This window comes from Toxotes jaculatrix, chromosome 8, assembly GCF_017976425.1.
Source record: "Toxotes jaculatrix isolate fToxJac2 chromosome 8, fToxJac2.pri, whole genome shotgun sequence".
NCBI classification, from domain to species: Eukaryota; Metazoa; Chordata; class Actinopteri; family Toxotidae; genus Toxotes; species Toxotes jaculatrix.
The window spans coordinates 19,560,459-19,582,316 of NC_054401.1; the positions used below are offsets into that span (position 1 = coordinate 19,560,459).

Sequence of the window (21,858 nt, forward strand, 5' to 3'; positions counted from 1 at the left end):
AATCTACTTTTCCCCATGGTTAACCTCAGTGCCACTTTGTCACTGTCACTTCTATTAAAGGAGTCAAACCTTCTGACTGTTTGCTCTGTTTTTATCTGGAAGGACCTTGTTCGCTGGTGTAATGAGTTTTCCCATGTTGTATCATAGATTCATCAAATCATATGATGATCATGTTTCAGCTGGCAGCTGATTCAACACTGGGCGTGGCATAAAAAATGTTTTTCTTTTATTTTCCAGTAGCAAGTATGTTCTGACCTATCCGCTTTTGGCCGATCAGAATGTGAATGAGGCTCAGGTTAGCGCAGTGTTTGTTTAGTGATTACTGACTTCCTCAGAATTTGCTGTGTGGAAAAAAACAGCTACAGGGGGCTCTGGTAGACAAACTCCACCAACTCAACATTTCACTGCCCTTTATCAGAATAATATGAAACAGTAACACTGCTGTGGTAAGATTACTAACAGTCACTACAAGTGAGCAGCCATACAGTATGCATACACATAGCTATTATTAACAGTAACAACAATAACAGTATTGTATTGTATTACTGTTGCAGAACATCTGGTTCAACAATGTGCTTCTGCCCCCCAGTGGACAAAAACAAAACATTGGACACTATAAAAGCTGCAATTTTGTTTTAACTCTACAAGGACCCCAAACTGTATATATAAATATATGAAATAGTTTGAGCAAGCCTACATAAAGGATTTATTTTTTACTGTTTAGAATTTAAGTATGCAGTGTTGCATGTTATTGTGTCCACCCCTTGTCCATCAGATGAAGACAAACCAAGAGCTTTTGTTTCTGTGCATAGTCCGCACTTTATTGAACATATGAAAATAAGTACAAATGGCAAAACCAGAAGAAAATTAATTCAAACTTTTTTTTTTTAAACAGGCAAATAAATTAAGTCACCCTTTCAGCGATTCAGTTCAATAAGTGTGGCGTGTGAATTTGTTCAATACTTCAAGTGACAAAACTGAGCATATCCTTCAGTTTAAATACCAAAGCTATTTGTGGAGCTGCAGGAAATGTGGTCAATCCCAGTTAGCGGCAAATACTCAGTAATAATCACAGCTACTCTTGAAAGCACTTAGAGCTGACATTGATGTTTGGGCTTGGAATAAATCCTAGCTTCTGGTAGAACATTTATCACTTACAACCTAAAAGGCCCAACAGCTCAAAAAGCTCTGTGCTCTTCAATGACCCTTGCTGGAATTTATCAAAGCAACAACAACACCAAAATATATAAAGAAGTCATTGTTCCAACAGCTGAGACACCACGTGGCTAAGAAGATTCAAGCTGCTTAATTTGGTTAACATTTATAGAGAAGAACTACAGATAAATTTAAGCTTGATTAAGTCAATCAGCTGAATATCTATTGAACATGTCATATTTTTTAATTTGAACCACAAACATGAAGTATCACAATGAGTAAATACTATTCAAAACTGAAGGCCATAGTGAGTGAGAAAGGACTACCTCATACTTTAACAAGTACATACATTATAACTCGCCATGTTTATCGTACATTTATGCAATATTTACATACTTAAAACTTCACTCTGAGGCTTGACGGTGAAAGGTGCATTTCACATGACAATCATTTCCACTATCCCTTCACTTTAGAAAGCCAGAGGAGAGAAGTCCTAATTCGAGAACCTTCAAATGCAATGCACGGCAAGGAAATGAAAGTATGGTGTCATCCTAAAGAGCCAAGCTTAAGTGGTGCAACACGTTAAATATTCTCTCTCTTTTTGTTTCCCCTCAGTCACCCACTTGTCTTGAGTGTCTTATGATATATACAAAACCAGCTCACACACACACACACACACAGTGCGAGAGGTCACGAGAGCATGTTGAAATTATCTGCTGCACAGAGATTTAATCAAGACGAAAGGAGAGGAGCAGAAAAGTGACACGAAGGGATGAAGTTGACAAGACAGTATTGTATTTAACTACTCTAAATGGATACAAATGTGCAAAAGCATAATATGTCCCAAAATGTCATCTCTACTACAGAAAATGTATCTTCTTAAATAGTACTTAAATGAGAATTCACTCATTGAGTAAGGTGGATGTGAGAGGAGAGGAGAAGGGGCAGGGGGAGGAGAGGAGATCTTCTTAGTAGGAGCGGATGGCAGGAGGGACATGAGCGCAGTCCTGCTCATCCAGAGAGTTGTCAATAACAGGGCGGTACTCCAGGGTCACCTGTGATTGGACAAAAACGAAAGGTATATAACATATGACAGACACCATTAGTCTTTAATGTTAGAAAACACACCGAGGGAGGAGTGTACCTTGCCAGTCTTGGGGTCGACGTAGGACAGAGTGTGTTTCCTCCAATGCTGGTCGAACGGCTTCTTCTCCTGACCCTGCAGCGGCTTAGAGTAGTCATACTCATCAACACGATCCTGGAATATAGTTAAAAGAAATTATGTCAGAGGGAAGTAACCTGATCTAATATCAGCACAGAAAAGCAGAGAGAACTGGTACTGACACAAAGGCAGGAAGGAAGAGGAGGAGAAAAAAACTGCAAGAACAATGAATGAAAAAACACATGCACAGATAAAGGAAGTAAAAACTGACCTTGAAGTCCTCTCTGGCGTGGGCTCCCCTGCTCTCCTTTCTCTGCTCAGCAGAGTGGATGGTCTGGATGGCGTTCAGCATCAGATTCTGCAGCTCCAACGTTTCCACAAGATCTGTGTTCCACACAATTCCTGGAGAAGAGCAGGACAGGAAAAAGGGAAAAGGGAGGTAAGTCTCAGAGACTTTTTTTTTTGCAAAGGGTCACACAAGGGACTGTAAAGGTGCTGTACCTCTGTCGAAGGTCTTAATGTCGTCCAGGGTCTGGTAAACGGCATCCATCTTGTCGCATCCCTCCTTCAGAACGGAGCCGGTACGGAACACTGCAGCATGAGTCTGCATGGTCTGAATGGACAGACAGGAAGACACATGACTTATGTTTGTAAACAAGTCACGTTTGTCAAGGACTTAGTTAATGAAACTCAAAAGCCACCCAGGCCAGGTGACACTGGGAGGGACACTTAAAACAGCAGCAGAATAAAGCTTACTGAGGCACAGAAGCTGAAAACGAGCTTTTGTGACATTCGACTACCTGTATTTACACGTTAGTGACTTTTCTTAAAAACAATTCCTGACAGTTTGTGTGTGTACCTTCTGCATGTTGAGCCTGATCTCGGAGGTTCTCAGGCTTCCATTGGCAAACCTCAGCTTGTCCAGGTTGGCCACAGACTCCTCTCCTGCACTGGGCTTCAGAGGGGACAGATTCTCTCCTGAAGAGAAAACAAAACTCCACTGTCAGAAGTGAAACAATGTGTGCTAAAACTCTGATGTCAGATATAATCCTGCCTGAAGAGCATAACAATGTTGACAAAATAGAAGCGTTATTTCATGTCAAAACAGAAAGAGAATTAATGTTTTTCAACCCGTTGTCACATCACAAATTTGAAAGATATTAAGTCCTGAAAGATTAAGAAAGATTAAAGTTACATATGTCTGGTGTCAAATGTGAGGGGGGAAAATAAACTCTAACAGCGGTCCTCACCAGGTTTGTGTTCCTCTGCGATGGTGAGGGCGCAGGCTCTGCCAAACACCACCAGATCCAGCAGGGAGTTGGCACCCAGTCTGTTAGCACCGTGGACGCTGGCACAGGCCGCCTCACCACAGGCGTACAGTCCAGGAACCACCTTGTCCTGTCCATTGGTGTGAGTGATCACCTGATGGGGTAAAAAAAAAAAAGAATTAAAGGTGTGTCACTTTACTGCAGACATACTCATAGTGAAGTACTTTATAGTGAGTGAGGAGGGATTGTGTGTGCCAACATAACCAACCTGTCCCTTGTAGTTTGTGGGTATTCCACCCATGTTATAATGTACAGTGGGCAGGACGGGGATGGGCTCTTTAGTGACGTCAACCCCAGCAAAGATCATGGCCGTCTCAGAGATACCAGGCAGCCTTGTGGCCAGCTGCTGAGGAGGCAGGTGGTGAAGCTGCAGGTACACGTGGTCCTTCTCTGGACCGACACCCCTGAGGGAATAAAGACAGACAGGAGGGAAGAAATAAGCAACAGCAGCATCCTACTCGGCTGGTCCTGTCTTGGCACTTAGGGAAAAAGACTTTCCAATACCAGAGACCTAAAAAGAGAAGTGTGAGAGAATCATTTCCAGTCATTTTCAGTCCATACCTGCCCTCTCTGATCTCGATGGTCATGGAGCGGGACACCACGTCTCTGGAGGCCAGGTCTTTGGCGTTGGGTGCGTAGCGCTCCATGAAGCGCTCTCCCTCACTGTTGATCAGGATGCCCCCCTCACCACGGCAACCCTCTGTGATCAGGCAACCAGCTCCGTAGATTCCTGTAAGGATTGACATGTTTAAGTGAAATATCCTGAATCAAATAGATGTTAATACTTGTGTCATCGTACTCTAACTTTGATCTTAATCCTCACTTTTTAGTCTCACAACAGTGGCTCAGTTTTAAGAGGGGGGTACTACATTATTCCTCCTGGTTACCATGGTAACTTCCAACAGACATCAAACAGGCTTTTTGATCCAAATGTTGATGAATGAATAACACAAGAGTGGTTACATAGTAAATTAATAAATAACTGTTGTCTTTGCAATGAAATTACTGCATAAGAAACCTGAGAATGATTGATGTGGAAGATTTCTGCTGATGAAGCATAAGGTAAACACTGTGAACATAAAATTCTCAAAGCTTTATTGTCATTATTGTTATGGCACAATACTGCACCAGTAAATATAATGATACTGTGCTTTATGGACCAAGCCGTGATAAGTCTATTTACCTTGGCATTCACACTGTAATTTTACTACAGAAATCTTATTGAGCATCAGAAGAATGTGTTGGTTCTAACTCTCACATTGTAGTAGTGGAGTATTGGGTAGAAAAAGGAATAAAAACATTAGTAACTATGTTATTTCTTAAAATAATAAACCATCTTAAAATCCTGACATAGTTTGATATTTTTACACAATCCTATCAGATTTGTTGAGCTACTGTTTTTATTGTTCTATTACATTTACAGTTTATATTTGTTTGGTGATACACTGAAGTCTTAGGTAAGGTGTAAAATGTGCTGCATTTCTGTGTCAACGTACTTAGAACAACCTGCAAAGTTAATATATTTTATACAAAAGGAGAGAAAAGAAATCTGTAACTCAGTGAACTGTGGCTCAGCCTTTGGAGACCACATCACCAGGCTACTTCACACATAAGTGAAGAGTCTGGTGTCAAATGTCCAGCGGGAACAAAAATAAAGATGACCACTTGTCTTTATGTAAGTACAGTCTATTATTAGAGCTCAGTGTAAACAACCAATATAAATCTGGCAATACAGATTTATATACATTTATCTGAGTGACAGAGCAAAAAGAGTCACTGAATTAGTGAGCTCAAATACATGTACTTCAGATTAACTCTTTAATTTCAAAGTCCTGTGACTGTAAATGTACCTGATGTGTTATTGTTCCATATAGTAAATGAAACAAAAGGATACTAATTAATATTTCTAAAATAATCCGTTTTCATTATCTCTCCCAAACACTTGAGCAGCAAGTTGTCTGTGGATTAAACTATGATAATTAGTGTTCACATCTTATAATTCATCTAAATGTCTGTAGTAAAATTAAAGAGGAACGTACAGCGGCATTAATCACTAAAGATGAGCACAAACATACTGAGAATGAAACACAGTTCAGTCTTTATACAATGTCTTATCACACCATTATGCCTGGACAGTAAAATAACGGACTTTGAACTGTCATTGATAGAACGCCTCTATTTGTTAAAACTACTCTAATCCATTCAGACACGTCTTTCAAGCTCATATTTAGCTGCAGTGCAGTTTTCAAGCACTGTCTTTCAAAATAAGACTCAGGGGTATTTTTGTGCTACCTCAGTGCATGAATAGCTGAACTATTTCATGTCTTGGGTTTATAAAGTTTTTTTTTCTCACCAGTGGGATGGAACTGCACAAACTCCAAATCCTGGCAGGGCAAACCAGCTCTGGTCACCATTGCATTTCCGTCTCCTGTACTAGTGTGGGCAGATGTGCAGCTGAAATAGGTTCTTCCATAACCCCTGGAAGGAAATAGATCTTGTTCAATAAACAAAGAAACACATTTAAGTTATACATGCACAGATGAAGAAATGTTTCTGTCTCATATCAACTTTCAAACAATGTTAATGACATAGAGGTAAAAATTAAGACCAATTATCAGCTCATTTGCTCTGTTTTGCAGAACAGAACAGAGAGCGTGCAGCCTACCCAGTAGCAATGACAGTATTCTGGGCTCTGAAGCGGTGAATAGATCCGTCCTCCATGCAGAGAGCAATTACTCCTTTACACTCTCCATTTTCCATCAGCAGGTCCAGGGCAAAGTACTCCACAAAGTAACTAGTGTCATAACGAAGCGACTGAACAGAAGGGCAAAGGAAACATGAAATGCAGTTAAACCGTGCTCCACAGAAGAGCTGCATGGACTGAGTCAGAGAAAGAAGGCAGGAAAGTGTGTGTACTTACACGTCCATAAAGTGTATGCAGTAGTGAGTGCCCTGTCCTGTCTGCTACACAGCAGCAGCGGTGAGCCTGGCCTCCTTTTCCATACTTGAGACTCTGGCCTCCAAAGGCCCTCTGGTAAATCTTCCCATCTTCAGTGCGGCTGAATGGCATTCCAAAGTTCTCCAGCTGGGAAAAAGAGACAGTAACATGAGATCCTAATCTGCTGTTCTTGTGTGTCAGATGATCCCGGGTGGGAGAGCATTTGGTCCATAAATTTTGGTAAACATATGTTAATACAGAAATGTGTTAATATACATCAGGTATGCTGTATATTCTCACTGAATGGTTTACATCTTCAGTGGTCAAAGCCCAGTATTTGCCCGCTAACATAACCATGATTATGTGTGTCTGTGTGAGATCTTACCTCCACTACGGCTGCAGGAGCCTGCTCTGTCATGTAATGAATAGCATCCTGGTCTCCCAGCCAGTCAGATCCCTTTACTGTGTCATAGAAATGCCATCTCCAGTCATCATTCTCCATGTTCCCAAGAGCTGCATTGATCCCACCCTGTGAACCAAGTTAATATCCAGCAGTTCAATAAATTTGAAAAGATGGAGTGCTAATTGTGCATACTTGAGGCATTAGGTTTCCATAACAAATGTTTCTTTTGAAATTCTAATCTAATATAAGGAGAATGTGCTGAAATGCTGCAGAAACACAATTTAAAAATAATTTATCTCCTAAATGAATGTATTAAATGTGTTGCTGTACCTGTGCAGCAACAGTGTGAGACCTGGTGGGGAAGAGCTTGGTGACGCAGGCAGTGTTGAAGCCTGCCTCTGACAGGCCAAAGGCTGCCCTAAGTCCTGCCCCTCCAGCTCCTACCACCACAGCATCAAACTCATGATCCACAACTGGGTATTGAGTAGAGATCTGAAGACAAGGAAGACATGAAGTTACTATAAAACTTAGAGTGATGTACAATTTTCTCATACTGGAAGCTGATTCTCCATTATCAGTCAAGGAGTGTTGTGAGTTTGCATAATTCAAGGACAGTTTGAAGCCATCATTTTATATTTTTAACAGCAATAACTCTGATATTGACACCACATGCAGAGAACATACTGAGTACATTCAGACTAATGTTTCTACCAATGTACATCTATGGACATTATGCATCTGCCTGAATTTCCCTTTTAAATACTGATCTAAATAAAAGAGCAAATCAAACTCACATCATCTGATACTTTGGCATTTTTCTTTTTGCCATAGATGGAGAAGTGAAAGTTCCTGGAGCCCTGAACTGCAGCAGCAGGGACCTGGCAGAAAAGAAAACATGTTACATCAATGGAGAAATTTAAAATAAATAAACAGGCAAATCAAACACTGATAGATGCCTATCTACAGAGAAAAATCACTGCCAATTAGCATATATTGTTATGTTTATTCACATGCTGAAGGATGATTTTAATGAATATTCCTAGTGGCATAGGTGTCAGTATACATAAGCATAATCATATATCATTCTGCAAATTGTATGGCACTTTGGACTTGACGATCATTTTAAGTGACTTATGGTATCATTTAAAAATTATTGTGGTCGAAAGTTGCCATTAACAATATATTTACATTTCATCCTTTAACCTTTTGCTAGTTAACGTGCAGCAGCTAAAGTTGTCATCCACAAGGACAACTGCAATCCCTGTTATAAACATATAAGAATACCTCAGTTACGTTGACAGTTTCCTGAAAACATCACTCACAATGACTAATGTGAAAGAAATAGACATGGTATAACTACATAGCACTTTTGTTGGTCTCGCAAAATAGCTTTTGTTCATGGTGTCACATTGAAACACCCTATGCTACATAACACAGGTTACGCAAGTCAGAAAGCGCCCGTTACGAAAGCTGGAAGTGCAGAAAAAAAATTTCCTTTCAACGTAAAAATAATACAATCAGTAAACATAACAGAGCATATAAAGAAAAACGAAAGATGTAATATCCAAATGTTACAACTCACTGCTGTCGTTTTAGATAGTGCCCGCTTGGAGAGGAGACGGGACGCAGCACGAACACTCGCCATGTTGTCAGCTAAGAGACCGATTCTGAGGTGCCACGGAGGATCAGATATTCTGTTGCACTAGACGAAACCACTCTCCGAAAAGGGGGGTCTGACTCATGTTGCACCCAATACTTATCCTCTAAAAACATTTATTAACGTATTTTTAACAACAAAAAGCGGTTTACTATGTATAGGAAATCCAAACAAACATATATTAACTTTTCTTTTTGCACCTAATGGGGCCTTTGTATAAGGGGATTCTCTTGAATTACCCTCGGTCGGTGTAGGTGTACTGCTAACGCGTAAAATTGTATAATCTGGGTGTGCAGGAACAAATGTATAAGTGACCTAGACTTTTCATTCAAGGTGAGACACAGCTACATAGGTTTGACAGACGTATACTGGGTTGTGTTCGGAATTACAGAGCTATTGTTCCCCGTGTCATGTTTCTATTAAATACTCTAGCACGCATGAAGCAGCAAGCTAAACCTTGGCTAGCATGTTAGCTCACAGCTAGCCTTGTTGTGGTTAGCCGGGCTGCCAAACCTACAAGTCATGTCGGACTTGTTTTTGCAGGTGCAGCCTGTCGCAGTGTTTTACCAAATGCTAACAAGCTAACCAAACTTGCTAACCAAGTGTCACGTCTTATTTGTAGCACCATTTCGAAATGTCACACACACTATCCAGGCATGTTTATGTTTTCAGATAGCTCATAGAGAATTCGAAACCATTTTCTCTTTGTACGCTACTAAATCAGAGGACACTCAGATCTTCATTGTTTATTCTGACAAGAGGCTTCGCAATCAACCTTATGATCATTTGTTGCCACTTTATAGCTATTTTTACCTGCTACTACCGACATTTAGCTACTGGCACCAAGTAAAGGTCATTCAGTCTTTTGCAAAATGTGGACATTCATTTTAATGTACATGTAAAGATGTATACATTATTTGTGAGCTTTTGGTTTCGTCTGTGTATATGTGACAGCAGCGTCCATGAACAACTTGAATGACCCCCCCAGATGGAACATCCAACCAGACCCCAGAGGAAGGGGGGCGGGGGCCGGTGATGGCAACCAATGGAACTACGCCCTGCTGGTCCCTATGCTGGGACTGGCTGCATTCCGTAAGTTGCACAAGGAGATGTGTCTAGAAGTGTGTTTGTGGATGTGGTAACAGGTACAAGAGGACGACATTAGAGCTATTGAAAGTATGGTTAATGCAAAGCAGGTTGAGTTTGTGTGAGATCCACACTTTACCTCTGAAATGTGTGTTTTTTGCTTTCATTTGTCACATTAGGGACATAGTGTATAAATATACAATACAATACATCTTAAGTGGGACTGTCCCTTTTCTTATGAGCATGCCAAATTACATAGGTATGATACACAAACATATCCTCCTTCGCCCTCAGGAATAAATTCCACATGTCAGGGTTGGGCAGTATGGCTAAAAATAATATCTGGATATTTAACTTTAATTAAATATAGATTTTAAAAACAAAATGGCATCAGAGACAATTTTATATCTGCTTTATCAAAGCGAGTGTAAGTTTTTGTTTTATCTGCTACAGTCGGTCTGGAATTAAGGAGATTAAATTAGTTTTTAAAAAAAAAACAAAACATGGCAGTATAACTTAAATGTCTCCTCACTACCTTGTCTTATATCTCCCACCACCCCATCAGGTTGGATCTGGACCAGGGAGTCTCAGAGGGAGATCCAGAAGGTCACAGCCCAGTATGAGAAAGATGTGTCCACAATAAAAAGTGAGATGGAGGCACGGTACCGGGAGACACTAACAGAGAGGCGCAAGGCAGCTGCTGCTCTAGAGCTGGAGCTGGAAAAGGAGAGGCAGAGAGTGAAAGGCTACAAGCAGGCTCTGATCTCACAGAGCACTCAGCTGATGGAAGAGCGGAAAAAGCTACAGCTGGTAAAGTCTTGTCTGGCTCCTTCTTCAGCTGACCCTCCATTTCTACTGCTGTGCACTTTTCCTATCTAATCTGTAGCTCAAAGCTCTTTCTTCTCCCTTACAAGGAGCGAGAGGCCTTGGAGGAAGAGAAGCAAAGGCTGATAAAGTCTGGAGCTGCAGGTGCTGTGCTGCATCATGCCCTGGAACGAGAGAACGACTGGTACCAGCGAGCCACAGCCACTCTGAAGGAGTTAGAGGGTCAGCTTGTGGAACGCCAGAATGCCTACTGTTCCCTGATCCAACCTCGAGATCAGCGGCTGGAGATGGAGAGGAACATGCTGCTAAAGGTCGTCAAAGACCCCATCGGGACAGAACTAGATCTAGAGTCTGACCTGAAAGATATTTTTAAGAGGGATAAGCATTGTGCGGACCTGCTCAACATAGACAAGAGGAAGAATGGAAGCCTTATGTGGGTGTATCTAAAGTACTGGCAGCTGCAGGTCACTGTCCAAAAACACAAGAAAGCTGAGGAAGCCATATTAGGAGGAAAGGTCCAGTCTCACACAAAGTGACAAAAGACCAAAGCTGGTGTTTTTCATTTGACTCTGAAGAATGTTGAAAATATGTGGATCAGGAATGGAAAACACATGTATTTTCCACTCTAAGTAATTATCTTTATGTGATAAGGATGTTATGAAAACACACCAGGTAATCTCAACAAGACAATGTTCAATAAGTGAAAGTTCCATCCTTTATTTCAGAGTGTAGAAAAGAAGATAACTTTTGCCAGGTTTAACTTGCTGAATATAACATTATTATAACTTCTGAAGCTCCAGATAAGACTCATCAGCTTTAAATTAACTGTGGGAAAACGTATAATGGTAAATATTAGTGCTGCACGATTAATCTAATTGCAATCGCACGTTTTCATCAAATCGTGCAGCACTAGTAAATATGCACTAGACAATTCCCCTACGGGAAATCATGAAAGTGGTGCGGTGTGCTGTGCTGTCCCATTCATTGTCTGTACTGTTACTGTAAAGCAGAAACCAAAATATATTCATGACCTTTGTAAATGAAAGAATGATAAAAGAGAAGGTGGGAGAAGAAGAAGAAGAGAGAGTGTAGGACAGATGGGTTTTGAGTTTGGATCTGAAGCATTAGATGACATGAGACTGATACCCGTGTGGTCTCCATCAAAAACGTTATGTTGGGTGAACAAACTGAACTGAGTAACTTCTTCAAACGATCTGTTCCCTTCTCAGTTTAGCCAAGCTCTCAGTCAGCTGTGAAGGCACGTGCTGGGAAACACTCACTGAGTGAGTGATCCAAGTTGCTGATTCTGACTGAGTGCATCCCTGCCTGCAAACATGATTCGTTCACAGGAATGTTCACAAACTTGTCTCCACCACAAAGATTCGGAAAGAGGACAGTCTGCGTAGCCACAAAAAAGTCAACACATCATTCACATGTCTAGTAGAAGCAAACACACAGAAGGAGGGGGGGACTCTCTCTTTTTAACATTTACAGAGACCCACCAATCTCACCTTGGTGTGAAGATTAAATTCAAAATCTGGCCTCTTACTGGACGAGACTCATTAATTATCTTTGATAATTATTAATAATCTGCTAATAATCAATCTGTCCCTACCTGTACACAACACTGATGAGCAGAAGCAGTAGGTTTAATTGAAATTAATTTTATTGATGGGGGAGCTCTCTCTTTTTAATATTTACAGAGATCCAGCATTTCCCCCATGAGCAAGCACTTGGCGACGGCGGCAAGGAAAAACTCCCTTTTAAAAGGAAGAAACCTTGAACAGAACCTGGCTCATGGTGGGCGGCCGTCTGTCTCGACCGGTTGGGTTGAAAGAGAGAGGTGGGGGAGATTTGGGAAGGGGGGGGGGTTAAGGTGGTGGTGGGGGGGGGGGTGTGAGGGGGTTGAGAAGGGGGGGATTTGGAAGGGGGGGTGGGAAGGGGCTGAGGGGATTGGAAAGGGGGTGGGGGGTGGGATGTGAAGGTGGGCGAATCGGGGGGGGATTGGGAAGGGGCTGGGGGGTGGGATGGTGAAGGTGGGAGAATCGGAGGGGATTGGGAAGGGGGGGTGGGAAGAAGGGGGGAATTGGGAAGGGCGGAGAAAACAGAGATGGTTGCTGGTCCACTTGAAGTCACTCATCTGAGACACATGAGCACATACAGGGGCACAGGAACTTCCAACAGCCAAAACACTGTTCGGGCCAAGTCTTCTTCTCCTTCTTCTTCTTCTTCTTCTTCTTCTTCTTCTCCTTCTCCTTCTTCTCTGTGTTCTTCTCATCCTTTTGATTTTAGAAGCACAGAGTACAAGAATAAAACTAAAAGGCTACAGTTCAACTAAAATACGACAGCAAGGAGACATTTTAAGTCAACGACAACTAGACTTGTTTGGTCCTCATGAGGATTCATTGCTTCACGACATATTACGTTTCTAGATGAAGAAGCACAAGGATGAAACATCTTCAAGGACAAACAAGAAATCCAGCTGCCTTTGACTTGAGTCTTGTCATGTCTGCTCAGATATGTTCTGTATGTAAATTGTATCTTCACTGTGGTTTCAGACATTTAAATTTCCATGTAAATGCATCTTTACCTTTGAAAAGATGTTGCAGAAAAACGTGCAAAATCTGTTTCTTGTCTTGGGCACAGTTTCCTTTACACTGCTACGCTGCCTGGCAGAGGTTTGTTTGGACTGGGACTGAGAAGCAGTGCTCATCTCTTCATGGAGCTCATGAGACGTAGACTCTGCCAGGGATGGGTCCTCAAGGTCACTGGATTGACTGATATCAAAGATCTGATGCTCTGATGGAATTGGGGTAATGGAGGACAGAGAGAAATCTGGTATCATATCGTCATCCATCTCGTAGTCTTCCAACACCAGTGGTATGAATCTTGGGTCTGCTTTCAGGCTGCTTTCTGCTTTTGTGGAGGTGGTGGAGGACGTCTTGCTAAGAGAATGAGAGACCTGGTTGCCTGGTGGCCTAACAAAAGAAAGCAGAAACAAAAAGTGAAACACAGAAATAATGCACAAAAATGTCCTAGATGTATTAGAGTATCCAGAGGAGTATCAGGGTTAATATCCTACTTTTCACTGATGATGGGAGAGACGTGGAAGAGAGTTGAAGTACTCAGGACAAGTTGTTGTTCTGTTGCTTCTTCATTTTTGTCCTGGGAAACTACACTATGCCTATCCTCGTTTGATGGTCCTGGAGGCAAATAAATTTCTATGACGCGGTCTTCATCAGCCTCTGTAGGTCTCACCTCCGGAGATGCAGCAAACAGTTGTCTCAGTCCAAAAGACAATTGTTGCTCAGGTGAATTCTTGTCCTGCTCTGTCTGGTCCTTTTTAAAGTTAAAAGAACAACAACAACAATGTTAAATTAAGAAGTAAAAACAAACCTCAAACGTTCAAAGCAAGAAGGTGACAGAAAATAGCTCAACTGAACTCTAAGCACAGCTAATGTAGTTTTAACATAGAGCAACTTTTACCTTCAAGGGGGTGGAGATCAGGTTGAACTTGTGGCACACTGGCGCAACCTCCCTACGCCTTTTGCCAGATCCTTTCTTCCACACGTTCTTGATTTTTTTGAAAAAAGACTTGCCGGCTGGTCTCTTGGCTCTGCTGTAAGAATCCATGCGCTCCAGTGTTTTAACAGCCTCCTCAATCACTTGGGCAACTATTGTGTTTGCTGCCTCAAAGATGGCTGAGGTGGTGTACAAAGATGAAGCAGATGAAGTCTGACTGGGGGTCTTCACAGAGGCCTGAGAGCAGCTGTCAACCAGATCAGTGTCAGCAGCGGCCCTCAGAACCTCATCATAAGAGTCTGTGGATATTTTACTTGTCTCCACCTCCTGAAAGTCTTTTGGACTTTCAGCCAGCAGTTGGTTCTCTGGCTGAGCGAACTCATCCATCTGATTGGGTGATGGACATGAGATGGTGGTGGTTGGAGGGGTGTTTGTGGTGTCCTCTTCTTTCTTGACTGTCAGGTCCAATTTGGGTGAAGCTCTGACTGAAACTTCTTTGGCTTTCTTCCATGCTGACTTGATCTTTTTGAAAAAAGACTTGCCAGCTGGTTTTTTGGCTCTGCTGTCAGAATCCATGCGCTCCAGTGTTTTAACAGCCTCCTCAATCACTTGGGCAACTATTGTGTTTGCTGCCTCAAAGATGGCTGAGGTGGTGTACAGAGACGAAGCAGATGAAGTCTGACTGGGGGTCTTCACAGAGGCCTGAGAGCAGCTGTCAACCAGATCAGTGTCAGCAGCAGCCCTCAGAACCTCATCATAAGAGTCTGTGGATTTTTGATTTGTCTCTTCCTCCTGAAAGTCTTTTGGACTTTCAGCCAGCAGTTGGTTCTCTGGCTGAGTGAACTCATCCATCTGATTGGGTGATGGACATGAGATGGTGGTGGTTGAAGGTGTGTTTGTGGTGTCCTCTTCTTTCTCGACAGTCGGGTCCAATTTGGGTGAAGCTCTGACTGAAACTTCTTTGGCTTTCTTCCATACTGACTTCATCTTTTTGAAAAAAGACTTGCCGGCTGGTTTTTTGGCTCTGCTGTAAGAATCCATGCGCTCCAGTGTTTTAACAGCCTCCTCAATCACTTGGGCAACTATTGTGTTTGCTGCCTCAAAGATGGCTGAGGTGGTGTACAAAGATGAAGCAGATGAAGTCTGACTGGGGGTCTTCACAGAGGCCTCAGAACAGCTGTCAACCGGATCAGTGTCAGCAGCGGCCCTCAGAACCTCATCATAAGAGTCTGTGGATTTTTGATTTGTCTCTTCCTCCTGAAAGTCTTTTGGACTTTCAGCCAGCAGTTGGTTCTCTGGCTGAGTGAACTCATCCACCTGATTGGATGATGGACATGAGATGGTGGTGGCTGGAGGGGTGACTTTGATATCAGTCTCTGTGGTGTCCTCTTCTTTGGCTTTCTTGGCCAGCTTCCTGCTGAACTTCTTCTTACATGCTGACTTCATCTTTTTGAAAAAAGACTTGCCAGCTGGCTTTTTGGATTTGCTGTCAGAAAGGCAGGAGGAAGAGGAGGCAGAGGAAGCTAGTATCTCACTCTCTTCTGATGTGATGTCTTGGGCTGGAGAGGACATGCAGGCGATGTGTTCGTCCTCTTCATATATTGGATCCCCAAGATGTTCAGCAAACACTCGACGCATTGCAAAAAACCTTGTTAGGTGTTTCTGCACCTTCTGTTGTCTGGAACAATCGGATGAGGATTCATTTTTGTCATCTTCAGTAGTTGCATGTTCTTCTGCATCCCAGAGCTGGATTAATTGATTCAGCTCGCTGAGATTCGCGGCAGCCCGTTCAATGACATTTGGGACGAGTGTGTTGACGATGTCATCCATGATGTCTTCTTCCTCATCTGTCATTCTTGAAGTTGCTTTCTAAAAGAGAAGAATAAGCAGTGCCAGAGGAAATATTAAGATCCTTCTCTCACCTTAAGGTTGAAGTACCACAGTGTTTAAGTCCTGAATTTAGAATTGAAGAACTGAAGTTAAAGTGTTAACTGTATAATGTACTCAGTGCACAATGCTGATATATAACATGTTACTGTGCAGTACAACAATCATTGTTGGGGCTGATTTTCATCTTGAAAACTCCTACTTTACAACTGTATTCTGTCTCCACACAATTTTCTGCCTCATTAGCAGCAGGATTTTCACACGATACATTCATTTTTTCCCACATATTGTAAATATATTAAGACTTTGTGGTACAACCGTTTTCCTCCTGTTTTGGATACTTTCTTAAAGATTCTGTGTTGTCAGTTAGTTGTTTACTGCGCTCTGTCCATGTTTTAATACGGCATGTGCAATGCACATTAACTTATCATAGTATTTTTTTTCAGTGTTTTCTGTTATAATTCAACCCTGTAACTGATCTTTTGTTTGATACATGTAATTTTATATAATGACTGTAAAGTTTTCATCATTTGTGTGAAGCAGGACAGAGTATCAGTAAACAGAGTATCCACCTGCTCACAATAAATTAACTCACTGAAACACAGATACCACCTCACAGAATTGTTGTTACTAAAAGTTTACCGACAACCATTACCTTATAAAGCCTTTTATAGGTTCATACCAATCTTTTATTATTTTAGGGTAATTAAGGTAAGGTAATTCAACATGAAATGATGGGTTGAGGGATTGTACTGCACAGAATTCAGTCAGTTTTCTAAGCAAACATGATCAGCACACTGGCAGACCTCACAGTATGCATTCTTTGAGAGCTCAACGCTCCTGAGACCCCTCTTTTTTGGAGACCTTCGATTAAAAAATTATCCCATAGGCTGTTTGTGCAAGCAGCTTCTTATGACACATTGTCACATTTTATTGTGAAATGACATTTAGTCGCTGTGTGAGACAGCATTTGTCTTTTAATTAATTTCAATGGCTGGTTACGTCACTGAACTCCAGCCTCTGAAGTTTCTAAAATTAAACTCAATTATGTAAAAAACCAACATCAATGTACATTTACTTCAAAGTCCATAAGGAGAAATAATGACTAGTAATATGTGGTTTATGTGAGAGGACAATTAAATTTTTCTTTATTAAACTCAAATTTAGTGATGAGACAGGACACGGAGTCCTGCCCCTTAAATGATGAAATTCTCATCTGGTGCTCTCATTAATGTATTTATTCCTGATTTAACCTGCCGCTTCTGATGAGCCAATCAGTGACAAGCAATTTGTTTTTCTTCTGGGGAAAAAAAAAATCTAACAATCAATTTAAACTTTAGACGTTATATTTTTAAAGCAGAATGAAACAAATTTCAGAGCGAGCCAGAGTCTGACTGCAGTGTTTCCATGAGTCATTCTTAGTCTTAAACACTGATCATTAACACTAAATGCTGTTTATTATTAACAAAGGAATGTGTTTTATCATGTGTGTGACTTACTGGACTCCAGAAGGTGCTCCAACTCTACTGGGCTCATGAACTTTTCCCAGTCCTGCGTCCCGCTGGGAACGATACGCAGCAGCTGCTCGGCTACAACAATGCCTACCTCTGACAGGCCAAAGGCTGCCCTAAGTCCTGCCCCTCCAGCTCCTACCACCACAGCATCAAACTCATGATCCACAACTGGGTATTGAGTAGAGATCTGAAGACAAGGAAGACATGAAGTTACTATAAAACTTAGAGTGATGTACAATTTTCTCATACTGGAAGCTGAATCTCCATTATCAGTCAAGGAGTGTTGTGGGTTTGCATAATTCAAGGACAGTTTGAAGCCATCATTTTATATTTTTCACAGCAATAACTCTGATATTGACACCACATGCAGAGAACATACTGAGTACATTCAGACTAATGTTTCTACCAATGTACATCTATGGACATTATGCATCTGCCTGAATTTCCCTTTTAAATACTGATCTAAATAAAAGAGCAAATCAAACTCACATCATCTGATACTTTGGCATTTTTCTTTTTGCCATAGATGGAGAAGTGAAAGTTCCTGGAGCCCTGAACTGCAGCAGCAGGGACCTGGCAGAAAAGAAAACATGTTACATCAATGGAGAAATTTAAAATAAATAAACAGGCAAATCAAACACTGATAGATGCCTATCTACAGAGAAAAATCACTGCCAATTAGCATATATTGTTATGTTTATTCACATGCTGAAGGATGATTTTAATGAATATTCCTAGTGGTATAGGTGTCAGTATACATAAGCATAATCATATATCATTCTGCAAATTGTATGGCACTTTGGACTTGATGATCATTTTAAGTGACCTATGGTATCATTTAAAAATTATTGTGGTCGAAAGTTGCCATTAACAATATATTTAAATTTCATCCTTTAACCTTTTGCTAGTTAACGTGCAGCAGCTAAAGTTGTCATCCACAAGGACAACTGCAATCCCTGTTATAAACATATAAGAATACCTCAGTTACGTTAACAGTTTCCTGAAAACATCACTCACAATGACTAATTTGAAACAAGTAGACATTCATCATCACCACTAGATGGAAAATTAAGAAAACATACCCAAACTGGGTGAGTCGTCTCTCTGCCACTGACCTTGTCCACCACGCAATTAAAAATTTGGTGTGTAGGTTTCTGTTCTGTCAATAAAGCTAATGGGGGGGGCGGTGGAGGAGAGAGAGATGCCAAAATCAGACCCAACACAGGACTCCTCATCAGCCCACAACTGGCATATTAGAGAGAGACAAAAAAAGGACAGGCTCCTAAATAGCCCCAACACAGGCCCCATCGACACAGAGGGATCCCCGAATCAGACACAACTCAGTTCACCTGGAGACTACTGAAGGTGCTTGTGAATTTAAATGAGGGAACAGCGCACAAAGTAGTGCTTAGTTCTGCAACATCTAAGCAAATTACTACAAAAAGCCACTTAATGGAATTAACTGTAATGGAAGGATTATCTGAATCTGTCGAATTTTTATTAGGTTAGACAACGTCTCTGCATTGTTGAGTTTTGACGATACCTTGGTGAATAAGTGCTGGATGTAACGCCGCCAACCATTCTGTGCAATCCTTCAAATACATTTTTAGTTTAAAAACTGGGTTTCTGGGTTGTTCATGTTTTCTCCTCATAGTCTCAAAAGCACTGCCTAAATTTACCGAAGTATTATTTCAGCTCACAGGGTGTCCCTGGACAATGTTGTTGTTTTACCACAAGGGGGTGCTGCCACTGGATTTGTATTCTGAAGACTGATGTAAAATGTGATGTGGAAGCTCATACTGCACAAATTAGAATAACAGTATGGAACTGGAACAAATAGAAAGAACAGACACATTAACATTCATCTGCATGTTAAGTTATTTATTGTATATTCTCCAACAGAACAATTTTATTAACTTTGACACCATGTAAAACAGAAAGCAGAATAAAGGTCAGGCAGCTTTTTCGTGAAGCTTGACGATCACTGACAATGACAAAAATATATTTTCCTGGAGAACAGCATACAGTAATCCCTAAATAATCCGCTTCAGAATGTGTTCACATCGACAGTATAATACAGCATGTCACTGCACTTTTTCATGTTACAGAACAAACATGATTTAACATAATAATATAGTAATTTAATTATGAAAAATAAATTCAGTGAATCTCTTCGAATACTCAGTTTTAGAATACTAGAGTTTTTCTTTTCATCTAAGACTTTTGTTTGGATGACACTGAAATATGAAGTTACTTAGCAGATGTGAGATCTTGGAGTTTATAAACATAAAAACAATAGTCATAAGGCTCTTTTCATAAGGAGGTAATTTTTTTTGTCATAGTTTCAATGGTTCTTACAATTTCTAAGCAAATTTAAATTTACAAGTACCAGTATGTGAATTAAAAGAACAAAGACTCTGTTGTATTTTCTGTGCTGTAATGTGAGAAGCTCTTCCACCGCACCTCCCTGCTTCACTCCCTCCTCTGCACTCGGTGAGAGATTTCCCTTGGAGAAGACATCAGGCTCGAAGCTCTGAAGTTCTCTCTGAGTGGCTTTCTCAGGTCATCAGTTATGCCAGTCACTTTCTGTTCATCCACTCCATTATTCACCCTCTCTACTACGGCTGGCTTTTCTTCTTTGCACCCAAAGGTGGCTCTGGCATGATATGAGTCCCTGCTGGGCCTAAAGAAGGGAAGGTGGTGCTCTTTCATGGCTCCATTGTGACTGCCCAGTCTCAGTGTCTGTCTGGGACTCCTCTCCGCCATGAAGTGGACCACCTGTTGCTGCTTATAACTCTCTCTGCGGACGCTGTCTGTCTCTGAGAGTGTCAGCCTGGGACACAGTGAATACACCACATTAATGATTTTTAATCCAGTTCTCTGTAAGAAAACTAAAGAAAACTGCTGTTCTACTGCTCTTGATCAGGTGAAATCTGGAAGCTGGTCGCATTTCTGTGCACATCACATCACAGATTTTCTGGTGTTTTCCTTTAGCTGTCACAGGCAACAGACAAGCAGTGATACCACTGATCAGGTCAGTGCAACTTGTTAGAAGTTCTCAGACCAAACAAAGCAGTATAGCAAGAGTTTTCAGCCCCAGTTTTCATTGTGTGAATCAACAGTTAGACTATGTAGAATAAAGCGGGATGCGGAATGAGGACAACCTACTTGTACTGTGGCCTTGTTTCAATGACCAGGCTCAGCCAACAAGCTTGGTAGCTCTCTTTCCTCCACTGGTCGTCCTCGTGAAGATCACAGCAGGAGTTCACCAGGTAGGAGCCTCCTCTGCTCACACAGTTCATGGCGTGATTGTGTCAAGTGTTTGTGACAAATGTCCTTTTTTACCTCAGTCCAACTTGACTTGAAGAAGACTCATGGGAAAAGAAGGCTACAAGCAATCATGTGTCACCATCAATTTATGTGTCTCTGTGTGTATCAGGAAGTCTGAGATGTGTGTCTGTGTGTGTTAGGCAATGTCTTAAATATTGAGCCTTGTTTCTATTTTTACACGTCTGTATCACATTATAGTGAATGTAATGAATGTCCCATTAAGGCATCCTGCAGGTTGGTTTTCATTTGAAAAGGAGCTTTAGCTCTTTCCGACTGACTGGAGCCAACCAGATGAATCCAGATGAAAGTTAAATGTGAATCATCAAACAGCGTTTTTTTTTTTTTTTGTTGTTGTTGTTGTTGTTTTGTGTTTTTTTTGGTACAAAATAAATTAAGAAGCAAGTACACAGTCCTAACCAGTGCACAGTGGAGTGCAACTTACCCCAGAGTACTTGAATGTTTGTATATGTTGGGGACATGTAAATGTGTGTGTGTGTGTTGACAGAAATATGAAATGACTAATCTGTCAGAATAAGATAGATCCAAGAGTCATCCCATTGGGTCAGAGTAAGTACCCCACACACACACACACACGCTCCTCAGATGTCTCTCACGTGGATCACATCACAGGGAAGAAACAGCTGAAGGCAATCAGATCACTGACTGACAGCAGTAATCCTCAAACTCATTAACCCAAAGCTACGTCAGCTCATTGGCCAAATTCATGCTGAGGGTTGCAAAGACGATGTGTGTGAGTGACTAATTTTTATAAGCTTCACCTGTCACCACCGTTACACCTACAATCTGTGTGAAGGGAGCAGAATGGTTAACTGTAATAATGAGATGAGAGTCCTGAGTTGAACAGATGTGCTCCCAGTGTGCTTTTGTTATCGTTATGATGGACAGATGTAAAGGAAGGTTAAGAGGCAGGTCAACGACTGTGATGCACACTGAAAGTTTACTAGGACAGATAAACATAGCAGGATTAGAGCTGTAGCATCATGTTAAAGAGAGATATCTAGACCAGGGGTGTCCAAACTTTTCCACAAAG

The 21,858-nt window shown here is 41.3% G+C and overlaps 3 protein-coding genes across 4 annotated transcripts; 1 reads left to right on the plus strand and 2 right to left on the minus strand.

Annotated features, from left to right (window-relative positions):
• Nucleotides 1-1,797: 1,797 nt before the first annotated feature.
• On the minus strand, nt 1,798-8,649 carry sdha (succinate dehydrogenase complex, subunit A, flavoprotein (Fp)). The gene is made up of 15 exons (XM_041044065.1): nt 8,569-8,649; nt 7,781-7,864; nt 7,317-7,478; nt 6,969-7,112; nt 6,566-6,730; nt 6,311-6,459; nt 5,999-6,123; nt 4,207-4,375; nt 3,854-4,049; nt 3,568-3,739; nt 3,177-3,295; nt 2,819-2,930; nt 2,589-2,719; nt 2,300-2,413; nt 1,798-2,210 (listed from the first exon to the last, which is right to left on the minus strand). Exons 1-15 carry the CDS (start codon nt 8,629-8,631, stop codon nt 2,124-2,126), a joined length of 1,992 nt encoding a protein of 663 aa, XP_040899999.1. The 5' UTR covers nt 8,632-8,649; the 3' UTR covers nt 1,798-2,123.
• A 243-nt stretch (nt 8,650-8,892) lies between these two features.
• Nucleotides 8,893-11,254, plus strand: LOC121185708 (coiled-coil domain-containing protein 127-like). Of its 2 annotated transcripts, none has more exons than XM_041044067.1 (4): nt 8,893-8,976; nt 9,598-9,735; nt 10,295-10,539; nt 10,644-11,254. In XM_041044067.1, the coding sequence occupies exons 2-4, from the start codon at nt 9,606-9,608 to the stop codon at nt 11,088-11,090; spliced, it is 822 nt and encodes a 273-aa protein (XP_040900001.1). In that variant the 5' UTR covers nt 8,893-8,976; nt 9,598-9,605; the 3' UTR covers nt 11,091-11,254. The 2 variants fall into 2 exon arrangements, with proteins under 2 accessions (XP_040900001.1, XP_040900000.1); XM_041044066.1 differs by having other exon boundaries at nt 8,918-8,976; nt 9,601-9,735.
• Nucleotides 11,255-19,349: 8,095 nt separating this feature from the next.
• On the minus strand, nt 19,350-20,940 carry zmp:0000000930 (telethonin). Its single transcript, XM_041044806.1, has 2 exons — nt 20,646-20,940; nt 19,350-20,310 (listed from the first exon to the last, which is right to left on the minus strand). The coding sequence occupies exons 1-2, from the start codon at nt 20,777-20,779 to the stop codon at nt 19,950-19,952; spliced, it is 495 nt and encodes a 164-aa protein (XP_040900740.1). The 5' UTR covers nt 20,780-20,940; the 3' UTR covers nt 19,350-19,949.
• Nucleotides 20,941-21,858: the final 918 nt, after the last annotated feature.

Bases quoted from the DNA above. Each gene is read 5' to 3' on its own strand.
- zmp:0000000930 (XM_041044806.1), bottom strand. From the start codon at position 20,779: ATGAACTGTGTGAGCAGAGGAGGCTCCTACCTGGTGAACTCCTGCTGT. The intron at 20,311-20,645 runs GTAGGTTGTCCT...ACTGTGTCCCAG, and splicing joins GAAACAAGGCCACAGTACAA to GCTGACACTCTCAGAGACAG.
- LOC121185708 (XM_041044067.1), top strand. From the start codon at position 9,606: ATGAACAACTTGAATGACCCCCCCAGATGGAACATCCAACCAGACCCC. The intron at 9,736-10,294 runs GTAAGTTGCACA...CCACCCCATCAG, and splicing joins GCTGGGACTGGCTGCATTCC to GTTGGATCTGGACCAGGGAG. The intron at 10,540-10,643 runs GTAAAGTCTTGT...CTCCCTTACAAG, and splicing joins AGCGGAAAAAGCTACAGCTG to GAGCGAGAGGCCTTGGAGGA.
- sdha (XM_041044065.1), bottom strand. From the start codon at position 8,631: ATGGCGAGTGTTCGTGCTGCGTCCCGTCTCCTCTCCAAGCGGGCACTA. The intron at 3,740-3,853 runs GTTGGTTATGTT...TTACCCCATCAG, and splicing joins CCACAAACTACAAGGGACAG to GTGATCACTCACACCAATGG. The intron at 2,931-3,176 runs GTACACACACAA...CTGTCCATTCAG, and splicing joins TCAGGCTCAACATGCAGAAG to ACCATGCAGACTCATGCTGC.